The following is a 21420-nucleotide window of genomic DNA, read 5'->3' on the forward strand; positions in this document are numbered from 1 at the left end:
ACACAGCTATCTATCTGAAAAGATAGGTCGATAGGGGGCTGGGTGGCTGAGTGTATGACTGGATGAATAGATGGATGAAATTGCAGGTCGCAGAGGCTGGCGCTCATTTTGCTGAAAATGTCTCTAAACACAGCAGCACGATGATGAATTCTGTTCTCTTCACAAAGTAACTTGGTTTAGGGACTTCCCCGGCAGTCCAGTGGTTAAAACTCTGTTCTACTGCAAGGGGCACAGGTTTGATCCCTGGCTGGGAAACTAAGATCTGGCATGCCGTGCAGTGTGGCCAAAAACAAATAAACAAAACCCCAGAGTAACTTGGTTTAACTCATCCAGATGAAAGAAAGACATTGTGGGTGTCCAAAATCATTTGCTGATTTGAAACATTTGAATGCGGTCAGAGGTACATGGACAGGCCTGGGCTTAGGATGTCATCAGGCCAGGATAGCTTTTTAACATTATGCATGGGTATGTTTTCTCCAAACACATGTGTGGAGACACACGAGACTTTGTTTGGGATTTTTCTTTTCCTTTTTACTGCGTTATGCCAAATTTTTGTTTTGACTGAATTGTCACTTTCCAACTTCCCGTGTGTGGAAGCCCAAAGCCCCATGAGTCAGCATAAATGAGACACTTGGACCCATAATAATGGTGGTAGCAAGTGTTTACATAACTTGGGTAAAGGATACAGTTCAGCTTGTTTGGGAAAAGGATATTCTTGATGGGAAAGTAGACTTGGTCCCTTAGTTCCATCCTTACTCCTGATGTAATCTCATCCAAGGTTGATGGGCTTATGTGATTAACTTGAGATGAGAGTTGCCCCCTCCACTAGCTTTTGATCCCTAACTATTGATGAAGCCACATGATTAGCATAATATGGCCACGTTTCTGCCCGCTCCACAGTATAACCCATCATCTGGGTTCCTGGTATGGAATTTCTGGCTGCACACCAGAGCCAAGGGCCATGTATTTAAACACAGGGGCTTTTCCTCCAGCAGAAGTGCCTTCCAGCCGGGGGCTTTTCCCAGGAGAGGTCTAGCTGCAGTCTAAGTCAGAATGTTTGAACTCAGTCTGAAGTGTGCCTTTCTTCTCAGTTTTTAAAAATTTCCCAGCCTGAGATGGCTTGAGTAGCCTTCATTCAGATGTCTTGTGGTTTCTCTGTGAAGGCTTTTCTGGAAGACACTGTAGTTTAACTACACAAGTAATTTCTGGCCCCCCCTTTCCCTCCAGCTGCCTGCAATTACAGAAGCTGGAAAACCAAGTACAGAATTTCCCACATGTGGCCATGTAATCTGATTTGGGCCAGTGAGAAGAAGAGGAAGTGTAGCTGGGGCTCCTGGGAAAAGTTTTCTTCCTTATAAGAAAGACAAGCTGAGATGCTCCAGGATGTCACCTTTCCCTCCTTTTCCCCATCTCAAATGCATTATGTTGAGATATGACTTGAACAGTTAAGGAGGTTGGACTGGTGGGCTGAACAAAGTCTGCAGATACTTATTGAACCTCCACTGTGTGCCTGACTGGTGGCTCAGTGGTAAAGTATCTGCTTGCCAATGCAGGAGACACAGGTTTGATCCCTGGGTCAGGAAGATCCCTTGGAGAAGAGAATGGCTACCCACTCCAGTATTCTTGCCTGGAGAATCCCATGGACAGAGGGGCCTGGTGGGCTACAGTCCATGGGGTCATAAAAGAGTTCGACACGACTGATTGACTGAGCACCGTTTGCCTGATGCTATCCCAGGTCCCAGGGATGTAGTTTCAAACATGAAACGGTGGGTGCCTGTCCTCACAAGCTTGACAGCTTGGTCCCAGGGAGGGTAAAATCAACAAAGAAGAACAGAAATGGATGGACCAATATTGACCGAAACTGAGCAGGCCCAGCGAATCAGAAAAGAACTTTCCACATCTGAGGAGGGAGAAGGGGTAGACCCTCTTATAGGGTGCTCCTGTTAAAATACCGCAGATGAGGCAGGCTGAAGATGAAAGAGCTGTAGCAGGGAGCTTCACAACACCTACAGGGCAGAGATCAATCTTCACCATGAAAGGGAGAACGAAAGAGGGAGAGCAAAGCGGAGAAGCCGTGGGGGTCTGAGGGGCACGCATCCAGCTGCAGGCAGAGAAGAGGGTGGTTAAAGAAGACCCTTGAAACTCTGTCAGGGCAGACAGAGGAGTAATGAAAGGGATTCTCATAAGTGCCTGAAAATAGGCTGACGAGGACTGTACAGAAGACGGCTTAAAAAGGTTTTGTTCTTCTGTGGGACAAGGAATGCTATTGTGGTTCATAGGAAGTGAGGTGCGCTAGTGTGTGTGTGGCTGAGATGGGGGCTTGAGGGGCAATCTCTAACCCCAAATGCACAGTGACTGTCAGTGGCTATTCAGGATCTTACACCTGCCTGAGCAGAGCGCTAGAACGTCCCCATGGAGATGCAATGAAGTCAGGCCCTGGGGTAGGAAGACAGAGATGTCGCTGTGTGTCCGAGTCAGAGCACATGACTTTCTACGAATCAGCATGACTCTGCTGTGTTAGCATGGGAGGGAGTGGCTGCAGCAGGGAGAACTGGGGACTGACTGCAGCCCCGAGAACCTGCCTCAAAGGGCCTCTAGAGAACCCATAAATGAAGGATCACAGCTGCCCTCGAAGGAGCCCCCACTGTGACCCCAAGGGTTAGGTGGGTCCTATCGTCTGGCTCAGAGTCTGCCTCAAACCGAATCTGGAGAGTGACCAGAGGCCTGCAGAGAACACCAGGCTGGAATTTTCTGCCTTCCTTATATCAGAGGAGCCATGCACTGAGATGTAGGAGAGTGTGGGCTCCGGGGTCACCCTCAGGGTTAAATCCCAGCTCCAGGGTGGCTTTGGGCAAATTTTAACCTGTTTTTGCATCTACAAAATGGGCACAGTGGTTACTTCCTTATGGGGCTAAAGGGGAGTGAAGGCTTAGAAAGTGTGTAGGACATAGCAGGCACTCACACTGCGCTCAGTCGCTCAGTCATGTATGACTCTTTGTGACCCCATGGACTGTAGCCCGCCAGGCTCCTCTGTCCATGGGATTTCCTAGGCAAGAATACTGGAGTGGGTTGCCACTTCCTTCTCCAGGGGGTCTTCCTACCTCAGGAATTGAATGCCTCCTGCCTTGGCAGGCGGATTCTTTACCACTGCGCCACCTGGAAAGCCCCTAGTACGCACTCTATAAATAACTGCTGTTGTTGTTGTTATTATTACCTTCGGGAGTCTGGCAAGGGAGAGGCACATAGTTTTTGGAATATACCATTTCCCCTTGGTCTTTAGCTTCGAGGGCAACCAACATTTTTCAGTCCAGGGTCAAGTCTAAAGACAAACTTTAAACGAAGTCCCAGACCCCTTAGCTGTTACTTCTTTCCTCTGCCCAGAGCAGTAAGCAGTGGTGACGAAGCCTTCCAGGGTGGTGTGACCTTGGCTTAAGAACAGCTGGGAAGCCAGCCTGGAAACACACACAAGCCCGCTCATCACTCCTCCCCAGAAGTTCTGACAGCTGCTGATAGGAGCCGAACGACCTGAACCTCAGCTTCCCCCTGCCACCCAAGGTTGTACTTAAGGAGACATTGTGATTGTTCTGGGGCCCCTGCCCCCACCATATGGCCTTCTACTAATAGATGGCCCTGCCAGGGCAGCCCTCACCTCTTTTTCTGGCTCTCTGCTTAAGTTTCTCCTTGACCCTGGGGGAGGATGATTTGCATAACATTTTAAAACAGAATTGTGGCAGCTTTTGTTAGATGCCAGGGGTCCTGTGAAGGGCACAGAGGCTAAAGAGGAAAAAACAAAAGGAAACATTCTGGGAATTCCCATTAGTTCTTGGCATCAGTAGGAATCTTAGTTCTCGGAGAAGTTTTTCTGGCACCCTAGTACCCCCTCCCCCCTCTTCCTTCTAACACTTTCAGGAGCTTTGTAAGTGCCTGGGGCTGATTGGAGGCTGAAATAAGTCTTTTTTTTTTTTTTTAGAGGTCCCAGGTGGTACCTGGGGGTTCACCGCTGGAGATACCGTGTGTTGGGCAGATGTGCTCAGATGGGCAGCTCGGTGTGTGTCCAGATCTCTTGGAGCTGTGTTGGTAGCCAGAGCCCTCTGGGGACCAGGGCTTTCGTTAAGGTCCTCTGCTGTGGCCTTGTCCTCATTGGTATTCCTAATGATGGTAACTGGGGTAAGGACAGTAATCACCTGTTTGAACTATTGTGGGTATTGAATGAGTATATATACGAAAAAGGCCTAGAATAGCGCCTGGCACAGAAGAGTCCTCAAATCTTAAGCTATTTTCTGTAGCTTGCATGCATGCTATGCTAAGTCGCTGCAGTTGTGTCCGACTCTGTGCGACTCCATAGGGCAGCCCACCAGGCTCCGCTGTCCACAGGATTCTGTAGCCAAGAATATTGGAGTGGGTTGCCATTTCCTTCTCCAACAGTCAAGCTGGCTACCTTTAAAGGTGCGGCCTCACGCATGCAAGCCCACATGTGCACACACGCGTACACGTGCTCACTCACCGCCCCGGCTAGGGGAGGGCCCCGCATGGCGGCTCCTCCGGCTCAAGGCCAGGGTTCTTGCTAAGCTCCTGGAAGAAGAGCAGCAACTGGAGGCTGCGCAGGCTCTTCAGGCCCTGGGGGGACAGCGCCTGCCCTCCATCCTTCCCCACCCGACCCCCTCCTCCTCGTCGTCGTCGTGGGGCTGCGGGGAGCTCCTGGAGATGTAGCCCTGGTCCAACTGCACAGACCACCGCTGCTCCTCCTCGTGGGGCGTGAGCGCGTCCTGGAGGCTCGGGCTCCGCTGCGGGGGCGGGAGCCGCCCCATGGGGAGGAAGAGGACGCTGCTCCACCGGGGACCCTGGCCCCCCAGCAGCGGGCAGGTCTCTTCTCCCTCTACCAGGGCCAGCTGGCCAGCGCCGCTCCCCACCTCCTGTGGGACCGGCTCCACTACCTGAGCCCGAGGGGCCCTGTCCACCGGGACCACCATGGTCTGGAGCGTTGGGGCTTCTGGCTGCCCTGGTATTTGTTAAAAGTAAATTGATTCTTTTAAAAATAATCCACCCTTTTCTTTTTAAAATTAAAAAAAATTTTTTTGAATTATGAAAGTATGACATTAACATTTACAGGAGACTTGGAAAATACAGAACAAAGTTAAATATAGTTCTACTCTATATTACAGTTTTTTTTTAAGTAGCTAAATTAAGATTTTAAACTGGAGTTTCAATACCAAGCTTTCAAAAATTAATAGAATGAATAGACAGAAAATACTAATCCATCCTTTTCTATGCCCCAGAGGTCCTTTTTGGTAGAGCAAGCAAGTCTTTGGGCCTTCCCAGGTGGCGCTAGTGGTAAAGAATCCACCTGCCAATGCAGGTAGACATAAGAGATGCAGGTTCGATCCCTGGGTTGGGAAGATCCCTTGCAGTAGGAAATGGCAACCCACTCCAGTATTCTTGCCTGGAAAACTCCATGGACAGAGAAGCCTAGCTGGCTATAGTGCATGGCACCACAGAGAGTTGGATATGATGAGCGACTGAACACACACAAGCAAATCTTTCCACCTTGTTTTTCTTTTTTAAAAAACTTTTTTTCTCTCTCCTTCTTCCCACCTTGTTTTCCTTCTTCAAGAATGCTTTAGTGATGCTTTATCTTTTGCATTTTCTTATAAAATGTAGGATTAACTTGTTAACTTTTGTCAAAAGAAAGAAAGAAAAGGGGAGAGAGGGGAAGGGTTTGAGGGGAGAAGGAAGATACGAGACTGTAGAAATGTTTGATCTGGATTGTACTGAGTCTGTAAACAGATTTGGAAAGAAACCATGCCTTTATTTTGTAAAGTCGTCTATCAGTTCACATGCTGTATCTTTGTTTTATGAAAATTTTTTTTAGTAGTTCTTAAGGATCTAAAATTTAATAGTTCTGTAATTTTCTCTAGAGGTCTTGTATGTGCTTTATTCGCTGTTAGGAAATTGATTTTTAAAAATTCAATTATAAGCAGCATAATTTAAAAAAATCATTTTCTACCTGTTCGGTGCTGGAATAAACAAGTATAATTTATTTTTACATTTAGATTTTTAAATTTTTATAAGTAAACTTTAAATTTTGGATTGATTTTAGATTTATAGAAAAGTTGCAAAGAGAGAACAGAGTTCCAGTATATCCCTCATCCAGTTTTCCCTAAAGTTGTTTTTTTATTTTTGGCCATGCCACATAGCTTGCGGGATCTTAATTTCCTGACCAAGGATCCAACTCAGGTCCTGGCAGGAAGAACACCAAATCCTAACCACTGGACCACCAGGGAATTCCCCAGTTCTCCCTAATGTTTATGTCTTACATAACCGTGGCACACTTAACAAAACTAAAACCAACATTGTGCATTACCAGTTACACTCCACACTGTACTTAGATCTAATAGTGTCCTTTTTTGGTTCCAAATTCCAATCCAGGATGTTTGCTGTTCTTGTTTATTCACTAAGTTGCATCCAACTCTTTGTGACCCTGTGGATTGTAGCCCGCCAACCTTCTCTGTCTATGGGATTCTTCAGGCAAGACTACTGGAGTGGGGTGCCAAGCCCTCATTCAGGGGATCTTCCTGACCCAGGGATCGAACCCTCATCTCTTGAATCTTATGCACTGGCAGACGGATTCTTTACCACTGCACTGTACGGCTGTAAAAGCTTCCAACACTCTCAGTGTCTGTACTCATCTGTGGGAAACGATTAACAAGCCATTCAGAGATGGGCACTGGCCTCTGAACTACAATGTGAGTAGCATCACTCCAGATCTGTGCTTCTTGAACTGGATGTGCTCACAGATGGCCTGGAGATCAGGTTCAGGGCCATGTTTGAATTCGCTGTGTCTGGGAGGGACCTGGAGTCTGTGTTTCTAAACACCCGGGGATGCTGCTGCTGCTGCATCACACTTCAGAGTAGCAAGCCTCTGACTACAGCATGTTCTCTTTTGTCATGAGCAGCTACCCAAATATTTGAAACTGACAACTATGCTTCCAGCCCCCAAGCTTCTTCTCTGAACTAAAGAGGACCAGTTCCCCCAATTGCTATTCAGGCAGCAGTTGCCACACCCCCGTACCCCTACCCCTATTCGGGCTGCACCTGTGGATGGCATGCCTCCCCCCTCCCCCCACCCCCAGCCCTGCCTCCTCTTTCCTCTTCCTATCCTCCTGACATCTTGTGTAGAGCACCTTGTGTTAGTCATTCAGTTGTGTCCGACTTCATTGTGACCCCATGGACTGTAGACCGCCAGGCTCCTCTGTCCATGGAATTCTCCAGGCAAGAATACTGGAGTGGGTAACCATTCTCTTCTCCAGGAGATCTTCCCAACCCAGGGATCCAACCTGGGTTCCCTGCATTGCAGGCAGATTCTTTACTGTCTGAGCCACCAGGGAGGCTATTTCCTTCAGTCATTCCTAGGTTGGCTCCAGGCCTGGGGGGATTTTTGGATCTCTCATGCTTCTGGGAAGCTCTTCAGGATGGAGGAAGGAAGTTGCACTAGAGCCGAAAAGTGCAGTGTCCATCTGCCCCCTGGATTGATGCCCTGGTGAGCCTCCTGACCCCTGCCCTCTCCAAGGTCTCCTGTCTGCCCTCCAGAGTCACCTCAATTCAACACTGGTGACCTGGACTTTCCTGTCTGCATCCCCCCTTGAAGCACCCGATTCACTGGAAGGGCTGCGAGGAGATAACAGGGGGGCCTTCCTTTTGCTGGGGACAGGGGGCTCTCTGACCACACCAAGACACAGGGGCTTTTATGATTACTTTGACACTTTTGTGACCCTCTTTACAAGGATCCCCTATCCCCACCACCCTGAAGCCCCCTCCTCCATGTCTCAGGACTCCCCCGAAGCCAGGCTTCAGTCAAGGCTTCATTTTGGAAGATCCCTGTAAAATGTGTTTGCTGAGAAGGAGCAGAATTGAGTCAGCCTCAAGTCCTAACATCTCAGCCAGTATTCTTCTATCAAATTAGGAAGTAGTTTCCCCAGCCCCCAGGGCATAAATCTTATCTTAAAGTCTAAAGATAACTTTAGAAAATTATGCACAGCTTTATAGAGAAATGAAACCTCAAAGAGATGAGAAACTCTATTTCATCATCCTGGTTGTGGGCTTGTCTGACACAGGGCTGTCATCGGCATGTATGTATTAACTTAAGCTTCTTTCATTTAACTTCTTTTAGTAAGTACGTTAATATCTGCATCTTGATGGACTCAAATGTTGTTTGTGCTGTTCTCTCTTACAAGATACATAACCCTCCGAGTAATCCTAGACTATCATGGTAATTGCAAACTCGAGCCCTGCCATTCACTAGCTGTGTGACATTAAGCAAATTCTTAACCTCTCTGAACCACACTTGTAAAATGAGTAGAAAATAGGAGCCTACAATAGAGAAGTTTTGTGAATATTAAATGAGATGATGCATGTTAAGTTCTTAAAACAGCAGCTAGCACATGAAGAGTGCTCTGTTAACATCAGCTGCTGTTAGAACTATGACCCAACGTATTCAGATAGCCCTCAGTTACTAAGCATTTTAGGTTATTTGTGATTGTTTAATTTTAAAAATAGTCATGTAAAAAGATTTTGAAAAATTCATTTATTTTATTTTTGGCTGGGCTGGGTCTTCGTTGCTGTGCGGGCTTTTTTCTCCAGTTGTGAGTGGGGGCTGCTCTCTAGTGTGTGGGCTGCTCACTGTGGTGGCTTCTCTTGTTGCAGAGCACGGGCTGTAGGGTGTGCGGGCTTCAGTAGTTGCGGTTCCTGGGCTCTAGAGCGCAGGCTGTGGCATGTGGGCTTAGTTGCTCTGTGGCATGTGGGATCTTTCTGGATCAGGGTTCAAACCCATGGTTCCTGCATTGGCAGGTGGATTCTTCATCACTGAACCACCAGGGAAGGCCTGCAATTTTTTTTTTTTTTTTGAGGTATAATGACAATTAATTTAATAAAGCTTTTATCAGAGAAGACCATAAAAGAACACACGTAATAAAGACAACAAGAGGATTCTGACAAGCCCTGCAAGTATTTTATTGTTATGAAAATGCTGTTATGAACATTGATCCATTCTGGCAACCTCTGTGGACTGCCTCACCTGCCCTGGAGGATTCTAAGATGATGAAGAGGGTGCTGGCTCTTGAAGAGGTGGCAGTTTAGTGATGGAGAGAAACAGGAAGTGGGTGATTATGAAAACCCAAGGGCCCCAGAGAGGAATGGGTGAGGGCCGTGAGGTGGGCGAATGTTGGGAGGCGCTCAGTGGAGCGGTTGGGGTCTGAGATGAACTTGTAATTCCTCAGAGGGAAAGGCACTTGTAAGTCTTATTATTTATTACCCTAATTTACTCCCAGAGCTTATAACAGCTCCCAGTATGTGAGAGTCCCTCCATCCGTCTGTCCAAGGCTGGCTGGAAGCCTCGTCTGCTTCCTCTCTAGAAGGAGTCACACCCCGGCAGGGCCACCAGCCTGGTCCAGATCCCTACTGGGTCCTGATCGGGGTCCAGATGTTTTGTCTGGCCCCACCCGGACCTCTCCCTCCTGACTCATGGGACAGGAAGCCCCTAGCTGCAGGGCAGTACCTCGGAGCTAAAGTCTCTTCCTCCTCCCAATGGTGGTGAGAGAGAGGCCCACGGTGGAATTCAGGTCACTGGCGGGGGAGGAAATGATGTGATGTTATGAGAAGTTACACTCTAAGCAGGAGTGTTGAAGGACGAGGGATGTCTGCTGGGTCTGTGTGCCGGCTGGGTCCAAGAGAGATCTCCTGTTTAGACTCTGAGGCGGCCGGCCATGGTGCCTCTTTCGTGGGGACAAGCAAAGAAGAAAGGGAAATGCCAACCGGCATTCCAGAAGCCCACTTTGTGCCAGGGGGTTGACTGCCGTGTATGGATTTGTCCTCACAGTGACTGTGTGGGAAGGCAGTTCAATTCCCAAACCGAAAATCAGACTCAGCAAAGCCCCACGGTCCCTGGCTTGTGAGCCCTGGTCATGAGCAGCAAATTGAGGTGATCTATACTGCTTCTTCTGGGAGTAGGAACTTGACCTCGTAGGAGGAATAGGAAACATCCCTCTTGACTTTGGATTTGGGTGTGGCTGGACCATCATGACTTAGAACTGACCAGTCAAAACCCTCCGTCCTCCTGCCATCTCCTGACATCAGGCCTGACCATCCAGGCCAATGAGAACCAGCCCTTCAGCTTTTTAAAAAAATTATTTGTTTATTTGTTTTTATTTTTATTTTCGGGCTGTGCTGTGTCTTCGTTGCTGTGCTGGCTTTCTCTAGTTGCAGTGAGCGGGCGCTGTTCTCTAGTTGCGGGGCATTGGCTTCTCATTGCGGTGGCTTCTCTTGTCGTGGAGCACAGGCTCTAGGGCAGAAGGGCTTCAGTAGCTGTGGCATGTGGGCTCACTGGTTTCAGCTCCCGGGCTGTAGAGCTCAGGCTCAGTGGCTGTGGCACATGGGTTTAGTTGCACCGAGGCATGTCGGATCTTCTGGAGCAGGGATAGAACGCGTGGCTCTTGCATTGATAGGCAGATTCTTTACCACTGAGCAACCAGGGAAGCCCAACCCTTCGGCTTTTGCAGGAACTCCTGGAAAAAAAGATGCTCCTAGGCCACTAGCATAAGATGGGAAGATACAGGATACAAGCTTGGCCATGTTGTAATCACAAAGGAGCAGGCTTCTGGGGAATAAAGTTAATTTTGAGGAAAGCAGAATGGACAGATGGAAAGAAAAGAGAAAAATAAGAAACTGTCTGAAATCCTAGATCCAATGACACATCTGTGGACCCAGTCAGCCTGAAGATTGACTACCCTCGAAATGTTCATTTAGGTGAACCAGTAAATCTTCCTTCTTGCCTAGACATTGCAGCTGACTCTCTGTCACAGATGAATGAGTTCCTACGCCCAGGAGATAGCTGTGGAATTGGGACTAGGATGGCCTGACCCGCATTTCCTTCCTGCCTTCCCCACCTGCCCATACTCTGAAGGAGGAAATCCTTGGCTCTGAGAAGTCCTCTCAATCTGCTGCTTTGAATCAGCTGGCCTGGTAGGACTGGTGGAAACTGGGGGTCGGCTTGGCCTACCCAGTACATCCTCCAGTATCTTTATATACAAATTCCAGGTTTGTCTTTATTGGGTTCATTGGTTCCACGTAGTGGTATGCTGGTAACTGTTTAACAAGCAAAGAGATAAAAAGCCCTGCACTAAAGTGTTTGCCAGTTTCTGTGGTGTAAATATTTCCACCTCGGCCAGGTTCAGCATCCCCCATGACATTCCTAAATGTGGAGACAGAAAGAGATGTAAGTAGCAAACCACTGGAGAGTATGTCCATCACACAGATTTATTAGTTGTAAATCACAGATCGTTATAAATGCAATAGATTAGTTATGTTGTTGTTCAGGCACTAAGTCGTGTCCAACTCTTTGCAACCTCATGGACTGCACCACACCAGGCTTCCCTGTCCTTCACTATCTCCTGGAGTTTGCTCATATTCATGCCCATTGAGTCAGTGATGGGCATCTCATCCTCTGCCATCCTCTCCTCCTTCAATCTTTTGCAGTTTTATGTATTGATTTTTAATTTCTTTTTTTTTTTGGCTACACTGAGCTTCATGCAGGATCTTCGTTCCCTTACTGGGGATTGAACTCACACCTCCTACATTGGAAGCATAGAGTCATAACCACTGGACTGCCAGGGAAGTCCCCATATTGATTTTTTATTACCTTTTTAAAAAAATATACAGATACTCCTGGACTTTTGATGGTTCGATTCACAATTTTTCAACTTTAGAAAAGCAATATGCATTTAGTAGAAACTGTGCTTTGAGTTTTACATTTGGATCTTTTCCCTGGCCTAGAGATATGCAGTCTGATCCTCTGTTGACGCTGGGCAGAGCAGCCAGCCACAGCTCCCGTCAGCAATGCAGTCATGAGGGGAAACAACTGATATACTTACAGCCTTTCTGCACCCAGACAGTCATTCTGTTTTTCACTTTCAGTAGCGTATTCAATACCTCACATGAGATAGCCAACACTTTACTCTCAAATGGGCTCGGTGTTCGATGATTTTGCCTAGCTGTAGACAAATGTAAGTGTTCTGAGCACATTCAAGGTAGGCTGAACTAAATGATAATGGTTTGGTAGGTTTGATGTATCAAATGCATTTCCAAATAAATGGTATTTTCAATTTGCGATGAAAGTCGAGGGAGAGCTGTAATTTATCTCATTGTAAAATTATAAAATTTAAATTTAATAGTAAGTAAATTATAAAATTTAACTCTTAAGAACTGGCTCACAAAATTCCTAAAAGTTTCATAACTGGCTCTTGTGAGCTGGTACGAGCTGTTTCCAGGATACCACTGATGCCACTTAGATCTCAGCAGGAAATGACTGCGTCTTCCTGGGTTCAAGAGCTATTGGTGTGAGCCCAGGTTTAAATGAAAACAGGGACCTGGATGAGATCCTAAAAGCTTGATCTGGCAGGAGGCCTGTGCCAGAGTTGAAGCGTGCAATGGAACTGAATGGGTCATTAGCGATCAGAATGGGATTTATGACCTGGAGATGTACACATGGTGCAGTGAAGCAGCCGTGCTTTGTGGGGTCAGCTGACCCCACTGCATAGTAGGGCCGTGGAGCAGGGAAATAGATGTGCAGGGCAGGGTGTGTACCAGCTGGGCTCTGGCTGGAAGCAGATGCCACACCCAGGTCAGCACAACGTGTCGGGTGTTTGAGGAAGAGACTCTGCACAGAGATGTAGGCAGGTTCAGGGAGGCCACGGGAATAAGGCAGAGCTCCAAGTTCAAACAGGGTGAGGGGACTGGTCAGTGGAGATGATGACAGAGCAGGCTGGGGAGTGGGAGGATGCAGGGAATAAATGCCCTCTTCTTCCTCTTCCCTCTGCTTTTCTATCTCAGCTCCCTGTTGGCTGGACCCACCCAAAGTCCAGAGGGCAAGGAAAAGCATTGTTTCTTCGACCTCTTTTGGGACAAGTGAAAAGTGGGAGGGGTCTGAAGGGTCAGATGGCAAAGGTCTTGACCTGAATATCTCATTATGGACCTGGGTATTCCCTTTGTCTGGAGCCTAGGAGAAGGGCCAACAGACTTACATTTGGAACCTCCACAGGCCACCTTCATCTCAGAGACACCCAGGGTCTGGTCACCCACCCTGTTAGGAGCAGGAGGCTGTTTGTGGAGGCCCACTGCCTTCTACTCTGGGGACCAACCCTTCTTTTCCAGTCTGGCAGTGATTTCTGGGACAAGGGGAGTGAGGCCTGGGAGAAGACCCTTGGCCATGGTCTCACCCTCTGCTGCCAGGGCCATCACCAGGGCCTACTCACAGCCCGGCCAGTCCCAGGCCTCCATCTCAGATTCTGCAGGGTCCTCTTCTGAGGACACTCACTTAGGGGGAGCCCTGGTCTGGGAGCCCTGAGAGTTGGGTGTTTGGCTCTGACACTTCATCCTGTGGGGGTCACCAGATCCCATCACGAATCTGAATTTTATCATCTGCAAAACCGGGGGCCTGGATGGGATGATCCTGTTTCCCAAGGACACCTCTGACTCTGAATGTCTATTGTCAAGACTCGAGGGGTAAGACCTCTGGGTCATCTGCATTATGAAAAGCCTGTCTTCCCACCGCCAGGAGGTGGCAGCAAAGCTCTGTTTTGAAGAGGCCTGTAGGTCAGGGTAGGCTCTGTTGTCCAAGGCCCCCAGAACTTGAAGCCCAGGTTTGGTGGCTAGGTTTCAAACTAATAACAGCAGCAGCAGCAGCCAACAGTATCGTTATTATTATCATTCTTGTTAGTAAAACATCTCCAATTTGGATAGTTACTAGGAAAATCTCTTCCACGCATCAGGTGTGAATCTTTCAACAGTTCTGTCCTGACGTAGGAAATTCCAGGACTTCCTGCTCCACGTTGAGGCTCAGAGACACTCCCTGACTTTCCCAAGGCCTTCTGAAAAGTGTGACGTGCTAGAGATCTGGGGGACCAGGGTGGGGTGAATGCAGAGATGCTAGGCAGCTCTAAGTGAACTGGGGAGTGTTGGAGCAGATGGAATTCATATCTGCTTTTTTTTGGAATGTCAGAAAGAAGTGATTCCACAGGAAATTTTTTTGATGCCCCTCAAGTGCATGGTATATTAGCTCCTTAAACGAGAGGAATCCCCATGGAGACACAGCCCAATCCCGGCCCCCTCTGAACCCCCGTCTGACATTCCACCTGCACTCTGAGGTCACGTGTCACCCCTGCCCACTGTGATGACACATTACCAGAGTATAAACTATGTGTCTGGCTCCAGACCAAGGGCATGTCTTGCATTTTCTTAGTTACTTCTCAGAATAGCCCTCTAATGCACATCATTACACCCCATTTTACACGTGAGGCAGCAAAGGCTCAAAGTCACGAAGTAACTTGTTCCAAACCGCACAGCTGCGAGTGGTAGGGTGGGACTGGGACCCAGAAGGTCAGCCCAGGGCTTTCCCCACATGCGCAGGGAAAGGCCACCGTGGGAGACTCTGCTGTACCGTGAGTCTGAAGGGCTTCCAGCTCAGCTCCTTCTCAGCGTCAGAAAAGCCACAGTCCGTCTGCTAGAAAACGGGGGTGTTAATACCTGCCTGACCTCCCGACAGGATTGTTGGGAGACCCTTGTGGAAAAGACGAAAATGGGGCACGTGGATCCTCAGCATCTTATAGAATGGTTCTTCGTAGCTGAAACTGTATTATCATTCTAATCGGGAGGGTGGGGCAGTGGCGTGGCAGGAGTGTAGGGCTAGGATCTGGTGTCTGGGGACTTTGAGAATGACCTTGGTTTCCTTGTGTATGAAATTGAGAGGATTGAAGGAGATCATTTTTTAATGGACCTTTTCAGTCTTTAAGTTTAGGCATTATGGTGCCAAGGACGGTGATGATAGCGATGATGATGGTGATGGTGATTGTGGGAGGGTGATGGTGGTGATGATGATGGTGGGAGGGTGATGGTGGTGATGATGATGGTGGGAGGGTGATGGTGGTGATGATGATGGTGGGAGGGTGATGGTGGTGATGATGATGCTGGGAGGGTGATGGTGATGATGGTGATGATATTGAGGATGGTGATGATGATGGTGGGGATGGTGAAGGTGAAGATGGTGAGGATGGTGAGGATGATGGTGATGGTGGGGATGGTGAGGACGGTGACAGTGATGGTGGGGATGGTGATGTCAGACATCTGAGGTCACCTGACCTCAGAATCATTTCCTGCCACCACCGCTGCTGCCAATCCCTATGTCAACGGCACGAGGGGTGAGCTGGTGATGAGATGCAAAGAGGGATCTAGAGGCCAGAGAGAAGGGACTGTCTAAGATGTCAGAGGAGAGTGCATTGTAGTGCCTGGTACATAGTAAGCCAGAAACTCTGCACCCCTTGCCATCACCCCAACCCTCCATCTGTCCCAGAGAAGCGATGATTTTTATTGTTATCTCTGCCTTACAGAATAAGGAAAGTGAGGCCCAGGGAATTAGTCTTAAGTTGCTCAAGGCCACACAGTTGGTATGTGATAATATTGGGATTCCATCCAGGTTTGATGGAACCCAAAGTCCATGCCCCTGACCACACGACTCAGTCTGACTGTTGAGGCAACTCAGGTTCAGAGAGTGTACATGGCCAAGCCAGGCCACACAGCTATTGCTACTAAGTGCTCCATCTGAGGCTCAGATTTAGTCTTGGCTCCTGATCCTGTCCTTGTTCATGCTGCTGCATTTCTATCCTTTCAGGGCAAGAAACCCAACTTAATCAGAGTCAGGGGGCTCTGGGAGCGACCATAAGACTAGCCACACTCTTCATCCTTGGCCAGAGCACCGTGGACAGGATCTGTGCACATGGAGGAAAATGGGAAGGAGGAACAAGCAGAGCTTGCAGACCAGCTTATGGGCAGTCCTTCCCGAAGGAACTGTCCTAGGAAGGAATCCTGTGTTCAGGAGCGCCTGCTACCTCTGAAGATGTTCTGGGACCTGTGGGTGGTGTGAGAGGAGTGGAGACACCGCCCCAGGAGAGACGGGATGGAAGAGCAGAGGTGCCTGGGGGAAAGAGCCCTGAGGTCTTGGGGGGAGGTGTCTAGCCTGGGGGCTCTTGGATCTTGGGGGTCTGGGCTCCTCCAATCTGGATAACTACAGAGTGCTTAATCCATCTGGGTCCAGTGTCCCTGTCTGTAAATTCGGGGGAACTGAGCTGGAAAAAATAATGAATTCCTAGTAGAGAATGGCCCACAGGTATCTGAAAGTTATTTTTAACTGCTAGGGAGCCGGTGGTCTATCTTGCAGCGAGTTGATTTTCCTTCTTTCCTACTCAGGGCCAGGAGGGTCCACTTTCACATCTCTTTCTTTATGGTTTATACAATAGACCTGGCAAGAATCTGAGAACCACCCCATGGAGGAAGAACGGACAGTGATAATAAACATAGCGGAGCCAGAGATCTGAGTTGCCAGGAGAATTTATTTCTCGGCACACCATCCCTCTGCTCTCCCAAGGTGTCCCATGGCAACAGGCATTGGGAGGGGCTCATTCTTCCATCTTCTGGGGGAGAAAAAGAATCGTACACAGGAAATGAGTCAGGAAATGAGTCAAAGCAAAGGTGAGGCTGGGCCTCGTGTTCAAGTGGGGTAACTGGGGAGGCTGGAGTCTCAGGAAAACATTAAGACGTGGCTTTGTCTCCCTTTGTACATTGTAAAAGCAAACCAGTCGAGCCGCTGGAGATGGGGCGAATCCCCCCAAAAGCAGGGGCTTCTTGGGCACTGCCTTTTGCAACAGGGAGGGAGGGGCAGGGATAGTAGGGCATCTGGCTCCCGGCCCCTCACTGCTCCTGTGAGCCTGGAACCCCCGGGGACCTGGCTAAAGCAGTACCTCAGTGAAGGCACAGCCGGCAGCCAGGGAGGGACACTGACAAGCACCCTCTGAGCTCTGCGGCTGCTGCCTGGTCCTGAGTCTCAGGGTGTTTGGAGTGGGGAGTCTGCTCTCACCTGGGCTCCCACATCTCGGCTCTTGGCCCGCAGCTTGTTGACCTGGGATTCAGCGATGTCGGCGCGTTCCTCGGCCTCCTCCAGTTCATGCTGGACCCTCCGGCACCTGGACAGCTGTGTGTTGGCTTGCTCCTCCTGAAGGGAAGGCCGAAGGGGCAGGAGGCTGAGGAAGCCCCTCCCTCTGGCTCTGAGGCCCTGGGTCCCTGACGGCCTCTGTGGGAACGGGGGTGCCAGGAGAGCTTGGGCCCCAATTCCCTGAGGTCAGAGGAGGGAGAGCTGAGCTCTCCAGCAGTGAGGATGATGCCCGCAGCTCCTGACCATGTGCACCGCGCAGTCACCTGGAGGTCCGCTGCCCACAGGATAGGGCTTCCTGGGCTTCCCCAGTGGATCACATGATAAAGAATCTGCCTGCAATGCAGGAGACCCAGGCTCAATCCCTGGGTGGGGAAGATCCCCTGGAGGAGGGAATGGCAATCCACTCCAGTATTGTTGCCTGGAGCATCCCATGGACAGAGTGGGCTACAGTCCATGGGGTTGCAAAGAGTCGGGCATGACTGAGTGATTAACATGTCACTTTGCCCCTAGGATGCTTGCCTGTTCCCCTGTGCCCCTCCTCTGTACCATCCCCACCCCTCAGAGCTCTTTAGAGGAGACTAAGTCTCCCAAGGCACATAGAGGTGTCAAGAGACTCACGGTCCATGCCCCCTTGCCCTGTGCCTGCCCCTGCCCTGTGCCTGCTCCCAGTGCTGGCTTCCCATGGCCAGGCTGGGTCTGGTTGAGGACCATCCAAGGGTTTCTGATGAAAGTGGCCTGCTGGGCCCTGGCCAGCTCTGCTGCAGCTGTGCTAATCCTCCTCCCATTTAACCAGTCCAGACCGGCTTCCCAGAGGTCAGGACGGAAGCCCCAGCCTCTTGAGCAGGGAAGACAAAGGGCAGGGAGAGAAGCCTCATCTTCCATCATTTATCTGGAGCAGGCGCCCCCAGATTTTGTCTCTCAGGGTGCAAGTCCTGTGAGATGCTCTGTTTACTAAAAAGAGATGCCATGTTCCATCAAGGGTGAGAAATGCTACAACTCAGAACACCTCTTCCCCTATGAGGTCCATCCCGCGTCATCTGCAAAATCTGAGAAACCCTTGAAGTAAAGCAACCCTCCAACTTTGTGGAACCCAGAGTTTCCTAAAGGATTTCTCATCTATCAAAGAGAAAGACCCCACCCCTCTCCTCCCCGCCACCCCAGCTTCCTGCTATTGAAGTCCTTCAGAACTTGAGTCCCCAGAAGGTATTTGGGAAGTGCTCATTTCAGCCCAAACCATTTCCTCCCTGTTGGTTCCACTGTTTGCTCAAGGGTAGATCTGAAAGCATGAACTGGGGAGTGGGAGTTAGGGAGGCTGAGGAAGGATGGAGGTGGTGGGGGCCAGGGCCAGGGGTAGGATGGGATGACATGAATTAAGACCAGGTATTTGAGGTCAGCTCACAGGGGCAGGGAGTTCTGAGTGAGTCAGGGGCAGTGCTGTGAGTCAGGGTGGGTGGGATAAAGACCACCCTATGGGACTGGGATGGACCCCATACTCACAGCCTCCTCTGCCTGCCTCTTGTAAGCCTTCACTTTGGCCTGCAGCTTGTCCACCAAGTCTTGGAGCCTGAGGATATTCTTGCGGTCCTCCTCTGCCTGCAAACACAAGGTCCATGCCAGACCCATTCTCTGCTGCTTCTGCAGGTGGGATCCAGAGGGTGCCTGCTGGGGTTTCAGGAGAGTCACTGCCTACCTGGTAAGTCATCTCCTTGACCTTTCGCTCGTATCTGTGGGCGCCCTTCAGAGCCTCAGCCCCCCTCTTCTGCTCAGCATCCAGCTCACTTTCTAACTCCCGTACCTGCACCCAGAAGAGAGCACAGGGGTCAGGCCACATCTCCCAGGCTTTTCTCACCACTTGTGTGCTGGTTGTTTTTAGGGTGAACTTAAGATCCTTCTGCTTTATTGACTAAGCCAAAGCCTTTGATTGTGTGGATCACAATAAACTGTGGAAAATTCTGAAAGAGATGGGAATACCAGACTACCTGATCTGCCTCTTGAGAAACCTATATGCAGGTCAGGAAGCAACAGTTAGAACTGGACGTGGAACAACAGATTGGTTCCAAATAGGAAAAGGAGTACATCAAGGCTGTATATTGTCACCCTGCTTATTTAACTTATATGCAGAATATATCATGAGAAACGCTGGGCTGGAAGAAACACAAGCTGGAATCAAGATTGCCGGGAGAAATATCAATAACCTCAGATATGCAGATGACACCACCCTTATGGCAGAAAGTGAAGAGGAACTCAAAAGCCTCTTGCTGAAAGTGAAAGAGGAGAGTGGAAAAGTTGGCTTAAAGCTCAACATTCAGAAAACTAAGATCATGGCATCTGGTCCCATCACTTCATGGGAAATAGATGGGGAAACAGTGGAAACAGTGGCTGACTTTATTTTTTGGGCTCCAAAAATCACTGCTGATGGTGATTGCAGCCATGAAATTAAAAGACGCTTATTTCTTGGAAGAAAAGTTATGACCAACCTATACAGCATATTAAAAAGCAGAGACGTTACTTTGCCAACAAAGGTCCGTCTAGTCAAGGCTATGGTTTTTCCAGTAGTCATGTATGGATGTGAGAGTTGGACTGTGAAGAAAGCTGAGCGCCGAAGAATTGATGATTTTGAACTATGGTGTTAAAAAATGGCTACATTTAAAGTGTACAAGTGTGGTGACCACATCTTTGGGAGGCTGGCATCAAGAATGCGTTTGGGTCTTTCCTGTGGGAGAAGTGGTTTTCTTCTCTTCGCCACCTCTTCATCCTGTCTGCCTCTTTCATGTCCCTTCTCTCGGGGACAACAGAGACAGTTTCACATCCTTCTCCAAGGCCTCCTCCAAACTGCCAACAGGTAATGCAGCCCGGTTTAAAAAGCAAATAAAATGAACCATCCCAGGTCGAAAGGGAAAAGCAAAGGGTACAGGAAACGAAGGGAATCATCAGGAAAGAAACTGAAAACTACAAAATATGCTCCCAGATCAAGAAAAAGCAATACTGTTCTGCGTATGGATTGCAAGTTGCTGGAGAGTTAGCCTGGGGGAAGCGCCAATCGCCCTGCATTTTGGATGGAGTGAGAAAGACACCAGAATCGCAAGTTGTATTTTGACAGTAGGAAATCGACATTAGGAAAGCCAGGAAGGGAATGAGACCTGGGACTGGAAGCCAAAGTGGCAGATTTTACGTAGGATGGGCTGTTGTTTATAAAAGTGCTTATTGTTGTTTAGTCACCAAATCATGTCCAACTCTTTCGACCCCATGGACTGTAGCCCGCCAGGCTCCTCTGTCCATGGGATTCTCCAGGCAGGAATACTGGAGTGGGTTGCTATTTCCTTCTCCAGGGGATCTTCCCAACCCAGGGATCTAACCTGAGTGTCCTGCACTGGCAGGTGGATTCTTTACCACTGAGCAACCAGAGAAGCCCCTTATCAAAGTGCAGCTTGATGAATTACACCCAAATGTATGATCTTATGACTGCAAAGTATGTTTCCCCCATCCCAGTTAATATCGATCTGAATCTAAATAAAGATAGACTGTGAACATGTGGTATGTCGTTGCACTGCAGGTATTGAGGGATACCCTTTCTGAAGTGGGTCTGTATATGTCTTGGGGTGTAGGGCAGAGAAGAAGGAGGGGGAGGGACATCTGGCTCACAGGGAATTTCACATGTGGCCCTCAAACGGCACTTGCAATCGACTCAGTGCCCACTTCCCCACCACCTAAGTTTTGGGACTGTGGTTCTGCCAGAGGCAGCTGAACCTCTGTCACTCTGGGAATGAGAGTCCCCTCTGGCCCCCCTACCCGATTCTCCAGCTTGTGGATCTGCTTCTTCCCGCCCTTCAGGGCCAGCTGCTCAGCCTCATCCAGGCGGTGCTGCAGGTCCTTCACCGTCTGCTCCAGGTTCTTCTTCATCCGCTCCAGGTGGGCGCTGGTGTCCTGCTCCTTCTTCAGCTCCTCGGCCATCATGGCCGCCTGTGGTTCACAGGAAACGTCTGTGGGCCACCCACCCTCCTCCCCGGGCACATGGAGGATGCTGCGAGGCTGGTCCTCCCTCCCTCAGCTCCCCTCGCACTCTGCCTCTGCTGAGCCTCCCGTCTCCATCTCTCCAGGAAGCCACCATTGACTGACTGCAGGGCTGAGGAGAGGAGACCCACTCGCCAGGCCCTGGCTTAGAAGCCCCTTTCTTATCTCCAGACAGTGTCTCTGAGAGGAAAGAATGGAGCTCACATCTGTGATGGCTTTCTTGGCCTTCTCCTCCGCATTTTTGGACTCCTGGATAGAGTTCTCCACCTCTGCCTGGCATTGGGCTATGTCAGCTTCCAGTTTTTTCTTGGTATTTATCAGGCTCGTGTTCTACAAGAAAAATTAGATACCAGAGGTTCAGGCTGCGTATGGACACTTAC

The 21420-nt window shown here is 49.3% G+C and overlaps 1 protein-coding gene and 1 long non-coding RNA gene across 4 annotated transcripts in view; one reads left to right on the forward strand and one right to left on the reverse strand.

Moving 5' to 3' along the window:
- Positions 1-20868, forward strand: part of LOC133232093 (uncharacterized) — a 34532-nt gene extending 13664 nt beyond the window's left edge. Inside the window, exons 2-5 of one of the 3 annotated variants that reach the window (XR_009731303.1) lie at positions 15713-16011; positions 16338-16569; positions 18572-18722; positions 18903-20868. This is a non-coding gene — a long non-coding RNA (uncharacterized LOC133232093). Of the gene's footprint in view, positions 1-3922; positions 4168-15712; positions 16012-16337; positions 18723-18902 lie in introns of those variants that run through there. The other 2 variants (XR_009731304.1, XR_009731302.1) reach the window with 2 other exon arrangements.
- The window catches only part of LOC133232089 (myosin-13), a 47702-nt gene continuing 43188 nt past the window's right edge, over positions 16907-21420 (reverse strand). Inside the window, exons 33-37 of the mRNA XM_061391076.1 lie at positions 21245-21370; positions 20819-20989; positions 18720-18824; positions 18527-18622; positions 16907-17089 (exon numbers count right to left, since the gene is read on the reverse strand). Coding sequence (XP_061247060.1) covers positions 16922-17089; positions 18527-18622; positions 18720-18824; positions 20819-20989; positions 21245-21370 — 666 coding nt within the window. The 3' untranslated portion in view covers positions 16907-16921. The remainder of the gene's footprint in view (positions 17090-18526; positions 18623-18719; positions 18825-20818; positions 20990-21244; positions 21371-21420) is intronic.

This window comes from Bos javanicus, chromosome 19, assembly GCF_032452875.1.
Source record: "Bos javanicus breed banteng chromosome 19, ARS-OSU_banteng_1.0, whole genome shotgun sequence".
Taxonomy (NCBI): Eukaryota; Metazoa; Chordata; class Mammalia; order Artiodactyla; family Bovidae; genus Bos; species Bos javanicus.